The 11612-nt window shown below is 42.3% G+C and overlaps 1 protein-coding gene across 1 annotated transcript; it reads right to left on the reverse strand.

Moving 5' to 3' along the window:
* Nucleotides 1–345: 345 nt before the first annotated feature.
* On the reverse strand, nucleotides 346–9604 carry LOC311241445 (uncharacterized protein; the record flags this gene model as incomplete). The annotated part of the gene is made up of 3 exons (XM_084330276.1): nucleotides 346–415; nucleotides 8637–8733; nucleotides 9463–9604. The coding sequence occupies 3 exons, from the start codon at nucleotides 9602–9604 to the stop codon at nucleotides 346–348; spliced, it is 309 nt and encodes a 102-aa protein (XP_084186402.1).
* Nucleotides 9605–11612: the final 2008 nt, after the last annotated feature.

Consider the following 11612-nt stretch of genomic DNA (forward strand, 5'->3'; position numbering starts at 1 on the left):
TATTATTCCAAATGCTATTTATAGGGTTTTGACCATAATTACACTACTGTTGCTATCTTACAATGAACTATAATGAACTACGGTTCATACAGAACATCCAGTGTTATTATGCACAGAAGCTCATTTCCTTGTTGTAATAATATATTCTACCACTGGGAGCTAGGTACGCCAGGTCTGAAATGTGCGTAGATGTAAGCACGAAGTCAAGTTCAAATCGAAATTGATGAATCCCACTCTTTGCTTAGAAATGATCGTACGCACGGGTTACGCACAGATCTGTGCGTAGAACACGTTGATGCATGAGGGCCCTGGACTTTCAGATGTGAACACACCCTTAGAGTTAGTTTACAGAAGGACAGTTTCCTTCAGCAACTCCCCGCCGGAGCTGGGCGGCTGCTCCGACGACTCATTGACGCTGGTGGAGAGGCGGTAGTGGAGGAGAGGAGTCCGTTGTTATGCTATCGCCTATCGGTATCCTATTATTATGCAAAGTCTAGGTGATAAGTGCCGGCCGGCGCGACGAGTCCAGTGACAATTGTGAACGCATTTGTGTGTGCGCGCGTGCACATCCGCGCGCATTTCTGCCTCAGTGACATACCTAAACGGCGTTTAACCGCGTTTGTGCACGACTGCATGCCTGGTGGGGATCGGACGTTGTGGACAGCGACTCCTACAGGTCGGTTTGTGCGCCTGTACAGCAGAATCAGGAAGCAACGGGGGCAGCGTGAGCCTCCCACGCGCTACTCCTCGCCGCTGAGAGATCGCGCTGTGCAGGTGAAAAGATGGGACGGCTGCCTCCTCGTGTACCGGAGGGGACACGTGATGCAAAGCTTCGTCCACATTGCAGCCGACCAGTGGGAGGCATGGCCTAACAACGTTCGAGACAGGGGAGGGTAGAATTGGATAATACGAAATTGGGATGGGAGAAAAATAGGGTCCAAAGCCACAATAGTAAGGGAGGAGATAAGGATACAGGTATGTATTTGTAAGTCCTCACTACTAGCTACGTGTACAAGCTTGTCGCACAGAGCCAATAGTTTGGATTATAACTGAGAATCTGGTGCTAACATGGTCAATAATGCTTATTTTGAAGAAAAATGTGTCTTAAATATTTAAATTGACCAACCATAGATACTTTTTATTCCAATCAAGGCAAGAGGGCTAGTGGTGGTAGTGCTATATGACATATTGTTTTATAATACAATTATAACATTGTAGGCTACAGTACGAATATTATATACAGTACAATTATATTACTATTATAAAACAAATATTATTTGCTCCACCTTAGATAAAGACAGTACAGACGATGAAGATATTCAAGAGGGAAATTATGATATCAGGAAGAGAGATGGTGAAGAAGTGGAGGAAAGAGAAAATGCAGATGATTCTATGGAGAGAAAGTATGAAGAAGTAGAGGAAAGACAAAATGCAGATGATTCTATTGAGAGAAATTATGAAGAAGTTGAGGAAAGAGAATGCAGATGATGCTGGAGAGAAATGATGATGAAGATGGTCATGGAGATGCTAAAGAAAGCTAGGATGAAAATGATGATGGGGAGAGAAATGATTCAAATGACAACAAATAACTTGAATGCTCTCCTGTTGCCATAAAAATATCCCACTGATCCAGGTACAATATATTAACTTTAATGGAGAGAATGGGGAAGATAGAGAGGGGGGAGGGAGAGATAGAGGAGAGAAGGAGAGGACAGGATGAGAGAAGGAGAGGAGAGGACATGAGGAGAGAAGGAGAGGACAGGAGGAGAGAAGGGGAGTACAGGAGGAGAGTACAGGAGGAGAGAAGGGGAGTATAGGACAGGAGGAGAGAAGGAGTTAGGAGAGAGAAAGGAATAAGCTCGAATCCAGCGTCTCCGGGGTTGGTGACGAACGTAATCTCCGCTACGCCACCTGACCGCCCGATAATTTACTTTTCAAACACCATGATAAATCTACTTTTCAAACACCATGACAATGAGGTGAAATAAACATTTGAAAGGTGTATTGTTCCCTGTGTGTTTTTATCATAGAGGTGTGGTTATACTATTAATCTGGATTGTCTATGTTATTCTAATGTTAATCTTAATCAAGGATGAAGACTATTTCACCATACATGACGCATCATAGCTTTTTGTGCAGTAGTGGCGGCACGGTGGTGTAGTGGTTAACACTGTCGCCTCACAGCAAGAAGGTCCAGGGTTCGATTCCCGCTTGGGGACCAGGTTTCCATGATGCCAGGTACCCAGGTGGGGTATCTCCCAGGCCTTTTTGTGTGGAGTTTGCATGTTCTCCCCGTGCTCGCAAGGGTTTCCCCCCCGATAAAATAAACCCAATGGAAAAACATGCACAACAACAGATCGCTAACGCTGTGGCGTCCTTGACGAAGACGGACAGGAGCACTTGGATTGGTCCCCTGGCGCGGCTCACGTTGACGCCTGTCTGCTCCCGGCTGCCCTTGGGGGGGAAGGACGACGGGATGGGTTAATCGCAGAGACGAATCGCATCGGCGATCCTAAAGAGACAATGCATGCGTGTGTGTTCCGGTGTGTGTGCTAAACTAACCGCTGTGTGTACCGCTAAAAAACATTGAGTGTCGTTGCATGCCGAATAAAGACCTCTGCAACAGGTCCTGCATTATTATTAAAATACATACAATTGTTAAGGGGATGCAGACCAGAGAAAGACTTTCGTCTTGTTTACATCAGTGTCCCCCATTTTCAATTCATCATAACATATATGACATACATGCCATACAGATAGACAGTACTGCTACATCTATACATTTATGACATTTGCAAATACAGTACTGTTTGTGATACAAAAGTGTCCAGAAAAAGAGTGTATACATTTGACGTAGAAACTGTACATTGGAGGAGGTTGGGTGGGTGGGGTGGGGTTGGGTGGGGGCTGTACATTGGAGGTGGGGGGGGGGGGGGGTTGGGTAGGGGGGGACACTGTATATTGGAATACTGACAAAGCCATACTTGGTCATTTACTGTACAACTGGGTTAGGACATTTCTAGGGGCCAGTTTCGAATTGCAGTCTCCCGTAGGTGTTTTTTGAGAGTGTTTTTGAAAGTGGGTAGTGATTCACATTCCTTTACAGCTTTGGGTAGGGCGTTCCACATTGATGTGGCATAATTGCAAAACGTGTTTAGTCCCTTGTTTGAGCCGAATCTGGGTTTAACGTGATTTGTGGAGCTCCCTCTGGTGTTGTGATCGTGGTATTCACTGACCTTTGGGAAGTATTTTGACATGTACATGGGTACCTTGGTCGCGTAGTGTATCTTGTAGACCAGGCCCATTGCAAGTTGCTGTACTCTGTCGTCTACTCTAAGCCATCCTAGGTTGTCAAAGTGGGCAGGGGTGAGGTGGGTTCTAGGAGTCAGGTCAAGCAGTAGTCTGACTAACTTGTTTTGAGATGTTTGTAATTTGTTTTTTAGTGCCTTTGAGGTGCTTTGGTACCATGAGGTGCAAGCAAAATCGTAGTACCCTTGAATGAGTGCTCCCTGCCCTTCAAACAGCCTGAGTCCGCCACTGCAGAGGAGTGATGTGGGCCTGAGCTACAGCAACCGCCCTCCCTCCCTCTTGTCTTATTTAATTAATTTACTTATTTATTTTTACTTTGTCTGTTTGTACTGCAGTATTAATACTAATTTTGTGCTCATTTACTCTTCATGTTGTGAACTTAAGGTGTGAGGGAAGCGGGTGTCTGGGATTGGGGTGGGTGGGGAGGGCGGTTGAAAGTAGGTAAAAGTAGTAACAAAATATATAATAATAATAAAAACATACTAAACTAAATAGATTTCAATACTTTAATTGAATGTCTTCTGAGGATTTTCATATGAAGAAATAAAAGATCCAATAATTTGCACATGCATGTCGACGAGAGTTGTGTCCTTAGCTGGTGAATCAACACTCCGGAAGCCTCGGCCCGCGCATTTACACAGAACAGTGTTCGAGAGGAATGCGTTGACACGCGGGTTTATCCTCTCTGTAAATGTTTGAATGACATTCTGTGATTCTGTGGAGCAGACATGCCTAGAAGGGTTTCATATCTAGGAATTAGGGATGCTCGATATTGGCTTTTATACCGATATTGTCCAACTCTTAATTTCCGATACCGATATCAACCGATACCGATATATGCAGGGTTTCCCCCCCAAAAAACTGAATAATTTCAGGTAATTAACATTACATATGTCTTGTTGTGGAATTAACATAACATTATCCATACTTTTGACAATAAATAAAATCAGAATTTGTTCTTACTTGCTTGCCTGGGTAAATAAAGGTTATAGAAATGTAAAAAAAAATATATATATATATATTTTTTTTTTGAAAACCGATACCGATATTTTCCGATATCACATTTTAATGCCAATATCGGCCGATAACATCGGACATCCCTACTAGGAATATTATTACCATATTCCCTGTTGTGTGATAATTTCCAAGTTGCATAAGAACAAGATCCTATCTAGTACAAGCAATATTATTTTGTTTTTGCATGTGTAGGACCTGCTGTCTCTCACTAACTTACATAACTTCAATGCAGGAAAAAGGCTATTGACTCCCATTTTCCCCTCTATAGTTTTGAGACACATGCAAAGTAATGTCAAAACCTCATAGCCTAACTGTGAAGCTATTATATAGTCTATGCTGCATACTATCTTTTGTTCAACAAAAAAATTACTAAACCGAACCATTCCAGTACTTGTATAATTGATCTTCATTAACACATTGACCGCCAAAAACAGCGTACGACGGGTTTGCTGGCCATGCTAATTCTGCCAAACCACGGCGTACGACGTTATTGAGATCATATTTCATTTTTTCACCATGGCATTCATATATACACCTCCGGCGCTGAGGCTGGACCCTACGGCTCAATTCAACGACGGCTCAATACCGCCGCCTGGTGGGGCGAGTTACGTTCCCACATCCTGAACGATAGATAATCGATGTTGAATGGGCCATAGTAATGTCAATTTAGCAATACAATTTAAAAAGTTATAGCCCTGCAAAGAAGGTGAACATCTCCATAGGCTTAGAGTGGTGGCAGAGAGGGGCAAACTGCTTGGCAGTTAATGTGTTAAGCATGTTTGTGGTAAGCAAGGCGTGCACATTATGCAGGTACCCGACATTGCCTTGAACTTTACTCAGTGGTTGTCATTGTGTCGAACAGGCATGTCTCTGAACAAAAATTATCAAAGTGAATAATGTTCATGTGCAATTATGCTTTGCTTATACTCTTCATGAATAGCAGCCGTCTAATTCCCATTTCCCCCCCACTCGCTCAGACATTATAGAAGCAAGAGGAACGCTTTCATCCATGACATTCCACCTTTATACTGTAACCTATTGTGCGGATCAGTAGGCCTACTTTGACACGTCAACATTTACAGCCTATTTTTTTTTATCCACTTTTTCTCCTTATTTTCTATTTTTCTCCCATCCCAATTTCGTATTTCCAATTCTTCCCTCCCCTGTCTTGAACGTTGCTAGACTATGCCTCCCACTGGTCGGCTGTAGTGAGGACAGAAGCCTTGCATCACGTGTGTCCCCTCCGGTACACGAGGAGGCAGCCTGTCGCATCTTTTCACCGCAGCAGCTCGAACTCTCAGTGGCGAGGAGTAACGTGTGGGAGGCTCATGCTGCCCCCGATACTTCCTGTTTCCGGCGTCACCCAACCGACCTGTAGGAGTCGCTGTCCACAACGTCCAATCCCCACCCACCGGCTTTCCCACCCTCTAACACTGCCAATTGTGTTAGTATGACGGCCGGCCAAGCCGGTAGCAACGCTGAGAGCTGGGCTCGATACCTTGCCCACTGCGCCACTCAGCCTATTTGTTTTTTCATAATTAGTTGGGCTGGTTGTCTCTGATAATAATGTGAGGACAGCTCACCCTGTTCCCATGATTTTAAATAATTGCGTACCTCTGTTGTTCTGAAGACACGTGAGGACAGACACTATGCTCCTCCTCCTCATCATCATCGCACTAGTTATCAAAATGTAGCGATTTTTATGTAGAATGTTAAACTGCAATACATGAATAGGCCAGATGTGTGCTCTGGAGGAAAGCCATCCCCACCTCTGTAACAATGCGGACAGCACACTGTAACAGGAAAGGGGGTGTTTGAGTGACAAAAATATGGTAAAACATGCATGTAACTATTTAAAAATGTAAGTTAATTATTTAAGAAAAGTCATGAAAGGAGGAGTTTCTTCATAAGAGGCCGCTTGATCACGGATAATATAAGACGGTTATTACACGTGTTAGATGCCAGCAAGGATGACACCCCACCTATAGCGATGTTGTCCCTGGATGCGATGAAAGCCTTTGATAGGTTGGAATGGTCTTATTTATGGGCAGTACTAGAAAGGATGGGATTAGGAAAAGGATTCATTGATATGATTAAAGTACCAAAGACCCATCGGCCATGATTACAACAGGTATAATCACCTCCGAAATCTTTCCGGTATCGCGCTCTTCCAGACAGGGTTGCCCTCTTAGTCCCGGACTATTCGCTTTATCATTAGAGCCTTTAGCACAATATATAAGACAATCCCAATCCATAGAACCAATCGAAATTAAGGGCACACAACATCATATTAGTTTATATGCGGACAACGTAATATTGTTCATGCAAAACCCTAACACTTCAATGCCTCATCTTCTCAAGTTGATTGATGACTTTGGTAATTTATCGGGATTTAGGATAAATTGGCCAAAGTCGGCCTTCCTTCCACTTATGCCCCTGCAAAGAATATACTCCTTCCAGAAAAAATACCAATGGTTAAACACTTCAGATGTTTAGGAGTTGAGGTATTCCCTACTATAAGCCAAACGGTGAAGTACAATTACATAAAATTCCAAGATAAGATCAAATACGACTTTGACAGGTGGTCCAAACTTAAAAACTCAGTACAGGCACGAGTATCAATAGTTAAGATGGATGTTTTACCTAGAATCAACTTCATTAGCTCAATGTTACCGTTACCCCCTCCTGATGGTTACTGGAAAAAATTACACTCCACCGCATACAAATTTATTTGGAATAACAAACCTCCACGAATAAAAAGATCCACCGCACAGAAAAACAAAGCCGACGAAGGTATGGCATTTCCAGACTTTTACCACTATTTTAAAGCGTACTCTTTAAGACCACTGACAACCTGGTTTGATTCCCAAGCATCTGTATCCTGGAGAAACTTAGAAGAAAATATAGTAGCACCACATAGACTGCAGGACATAGTATACACCATATTATCAATTAAGCAATGCGAATTGAAATTTGGCCCCCTTATTACTCATGTGATCCGGATATGGCGTGAAACACAAAAAAAATATTCTAACCAACATAAATGGCATAGTCATACTCCCCTATTCAATAACAATGCACTCCTTATTGGAAAACGACCTATAAGATACCCCAAATGGGAAAAGCAGGGCATATACACATTGGGAGATGTTTTCAACAAACGGGGTTTTTGTAGCTATCAGGACATACATAAAAAAATTTACCTCACCAGTTCCACATATTATTTTTACGCACAGTTATTGGATTGTTTGAAGGCTCATGGAGTCCCATTAAGGATACCAATTGAGCACCACAGATATCACAAATTCTTCTATGAAAGAGAGACATCGAGAGGCTTCGTATCTGATTTTTATCATCACTTACTAACGTCCTCGTATGGAATCCTCCCCCTAGACTCAGTCTGGAGGAGGGATATACCAGACCTGGAAATAGATTTTGATTGGCAAGAAGTCTGGGCAAACGTTCGAATTGCGTCACCTAACCCGGACCATCAACAAATTAATCTTAATTATATTCATAGGACATACCTGACCCCTATAAGATTGAACAGAATGGGACTTAAACAAGACTCCAGATGTTCCTTATGTACAAATGGGGATGAGGGTACATTTATGCACATGTATTGGGATTGCCCATCTGGTTAGAAGTGGTGGAGAGAATAAAAGCTAGCATATGAATTGTAGTGCCTGGTTAGAAACGAATGAAAATGGATGATTATCCAAGTGGGGGTCCGGGGGGGGTGAGCGAGCAAGAGCATATGTATGTAGGGTATTAGATAGCGCAAGTATTAGGTATATATCTTGTATACTACATTTATAATGATTCAAATGGCGATTTCATTGGATGTTTACTGTTAATGCTTGTGTGTCTAATTTGATGTTTAAAAAATAATAAAAAAATAAAATACAAAAAAAAGGAGGAGTTTCTGATTGCAGTTAAAGGGGGACAGTGACATAAAGGGGGCAACTAAAACTTTGTTTAGTTAAAAGAAAAAGAGAAATGAAAAGAACAATATGAGGAGGTAGAAATATATTTCATAATAAATTATATGACAACATTAAATCAACTTGATGCTTTGAAGGCACAACAATTGCATTGCCAATGAATATTACGTTAGAAAATACATTTGCCGCATTTAACGTGACTTCCTATAATCGAATGCTTATTTGGTCATTTGATTATGCCTGTTCCCATCTTGTATTGTACAATTGTGAAAAAATTACAATTGTATTGTACAATAATTATACATTTTGTTGTTCTCTCCAGTATGAGTCTTCATATGTCTCATCAGATTTTCCTTCCTACCGAACCCTTTTCCACAAACTGAACAACAAAAGGGTTTCTCTCCAGTATGTGTTCTCATGTGTATCTTCAGATGTCCCTTCCTACTGAACTCCTTCCCACAAACTGAGCAACTAAATGGTTTCTCTCCTGTATGAGTTTTCTTGTGTGTCATCAGATGTCCCTTCCTACTGAACCCCTTTCCACAAACTGAACAAGCAAATGGGTTCTCTCCTGTATGAGTTTGCATGTGTGTCTTCCGATTTGTTTTCTCATTGAACCCTTTCCCACAAAATGAACTATATTTTTTCTCTCCAGTATGAGTTCTCATGTGTGTCTTCAGATTTGTTTTGTCATTGAACTCTTTCCCACAAAATGAACAACTATAGGCTTTCTCTCCAGTGTGCATTCTCATGTGTGTCTTCAGAGCTCCCCTCCGACTGAACTCTTTCCCACAAACTGAACAACTAAATGGTTTCTCTACTAAATGACTTCCCATGTGGCTCAACTGGCTTTTCTGACTGAGCCCATTTCCACAGACTGAACTAAAGGGTTTCTCACCAGTATGAGTCTTCATATGTCTCATCAGATGTCCCTTCCTACTGAACCCTTTCCCACAAACTGAACAACTAAATGGTTTCTCTGCTGTATGAGTTCTCATGTGTATCTTCAGATGTCCCTTCCTACTGAACCCTTTCCCACAAACTGAACAACTAAATGGTTTCTCTCCTGTATGAGTTCTCATGTGTGTCTTCAGATTTGTTTTCTCATTGAACCCTTTCCCACAAAATAAACAACTATGGGGTTTCTCTCCAGTATGAGTTCTCATGTGTGTCTTCAGAGCTCCCCACCTACCGAACCCTTTCCTACAAACTGAACAACTAAAAGGTTTCTCTCCTGTATGAGTTCTCATATGCGACTTAATATTTCCATGATCACTGAACCTTTTCCCACAAACTGAACAACTATAGGGTTTCTCTCCAGTATGAGTTCTCATGTGTTTTGTTATATCTCCCTTACTACTGAAACATTTCCCACAAACTGAACAACTAAAAGGTTTTTCCACAGAATTACCTCCCATGTGGCTCAACTGGCTTTTCTGACTGACCTTGTTTCCACAAACTAAACTGTAATCATCACTGTCTTCGGTCTCAGTTCGAGAACAGTCTGAAGAGAGGGGCTGGCCATCTCCAGTTGGTTCTAAATCACCAGCTGGATCTAAGTTACTGGTTGGTTCTGAAACAGGTTCTGCTTTCATCTGTTCAGTTGAGGTGCTTGGTAAACAGTAAGCTTCTCCGTTTCTCTCCCTCTGGGTTTGAAGAAGCTGGATGGGCTGAACGTTCTCTTGACCATCTTCACATTTCACTGTGTGTAGATCAGCTTCTTCCAGGCATTTATCTAGTTCATCTTTAATCTGTAGGAGCTCTGGGTCCTGGTTTTGGCTGAGCAGTGAGGACAGAGTATTCTCATCATCATGTTCATATTTCACAGGGTGTAAGGTCATCTTGGAGCCATCAGCCTCCTCTATATCTTGAAATAGTTCCTTCTGTTCCTCTTTAATCTGTAGGGACTCTGGGTCCTGGGTTTGGTTAAACCATGAGGACTGAGGTTTCTCTTCATCATGTTCACTATTCACAGGGACAGGGTTGAATGTGAACTTTATGATATCAGCCTCCTGCTCTCCCTCCTGACTGCTCCAGAGTTCCTCCTGTTCCTCTATAATCTGTAGGGGCACTGGCTCCTCCTGGCTCAGGCTGGGGCTCCTCTCCTGCTGGCTCAGGCTGGGGCTCCTCTCCTGCTGGCTCAGCCTGGGGCTCCTCTCCTGCTGCTCAGAGGGAACCTCCTCTTCACAGATAAACGGCTGTAAGGCAAGGGAGTCTAGAAAGAAGGGCACACAATATTATATTTCAATGTCATTTGTTGTAACCATTGCTTTTGAAAGTAACAAAGAGATGGGTCACTATTTCACACTACGCTCTTTCCAGCAAAATAACATGTTGAACCAATATATAGGATGTTCAGATCCTAAACCCATTATCGCCATCAGGCCGATACTAGCTACAGGCTCAGTATCGACTACAGGTGGTCAGATCCATTACCAAGTTGTCATAAAGTGTAACAAGTGTACATATACACCTCCATTACTGTACATGTACACACACAACCAGTGTTTTTCAGGACTCGTGAATCGACTTGGACTCGAGCACTGATGACTCTGACTTGGACTCAAGCATTGACTGCATTCGGACTCGGAAGGTGCAGATGAGGATAAATGCTTATTTTTTTTGTAATAGGCCCTAATCATTTGGGATAAGATATTGATGGCTAAGTGCATTTGTTTGGCTATTGTGTCACAAAGTAAATACACTCCCTTTGAAATGGTGACCGCTGTGTCATTTATGTTTAATATAGACCTTTTTTCATTTGTATGTCAGCTCTTTGACTGCCAGAGTGGAGTGGACTCAACCTGGTTAATGGGGACTCGAGACTCGACTCGGACCGGAGATTTAGTGACTCGACTACAACACTGCACACAACTACAAAAAGGCAAGGGGGTCTAGAAAGGAAGAATAGGGGGGTTTTGAGGTAAGGAGACATCTTTGACTCGGGACCATTTGCTCTAAAACCGTCTCATAACTCCATGCCTCGTCTTTCTGAATATGTAAGTCTGAATACGAAATACAAGCCGTGAAGTTGTGTGACTGTTTTAGGGCAAAGGGTGTCGGATGATTCTATCAAAATAGAATTAAAACTCCAGTGGGTTCAGATTTGAATAAAAGATTTCCAGACAAAATGTAAAAGTTTCTACCAAGCTTTACTAAAAACGTTGACAATTACAAAGATGTGTTTTCTGGTGCACCAGAGGAACAATTATTCAACGTATTTGGCTGTATACCAGCTTATATACCTAACAGGTACATATTTCCAGGGTGACAGTTAGATTATGAGGACATTTATTTTGGTCTTCACCAAACTCTACCAACGTCCTGTTGTTCTGGGTTGTG

Source organism: Notolepis coatsorum (assembly GCF_963971535.1).
Source record: "Notolepis coatsorum genome assembly, chromosome: 1".
Classification (NCBI taxonomy): Eukaryota; Metazoa; Chordata; class Actinopteri; order Aulopiformes; family Paralepididae; genus Notolepis; species Notolepis coatsorum.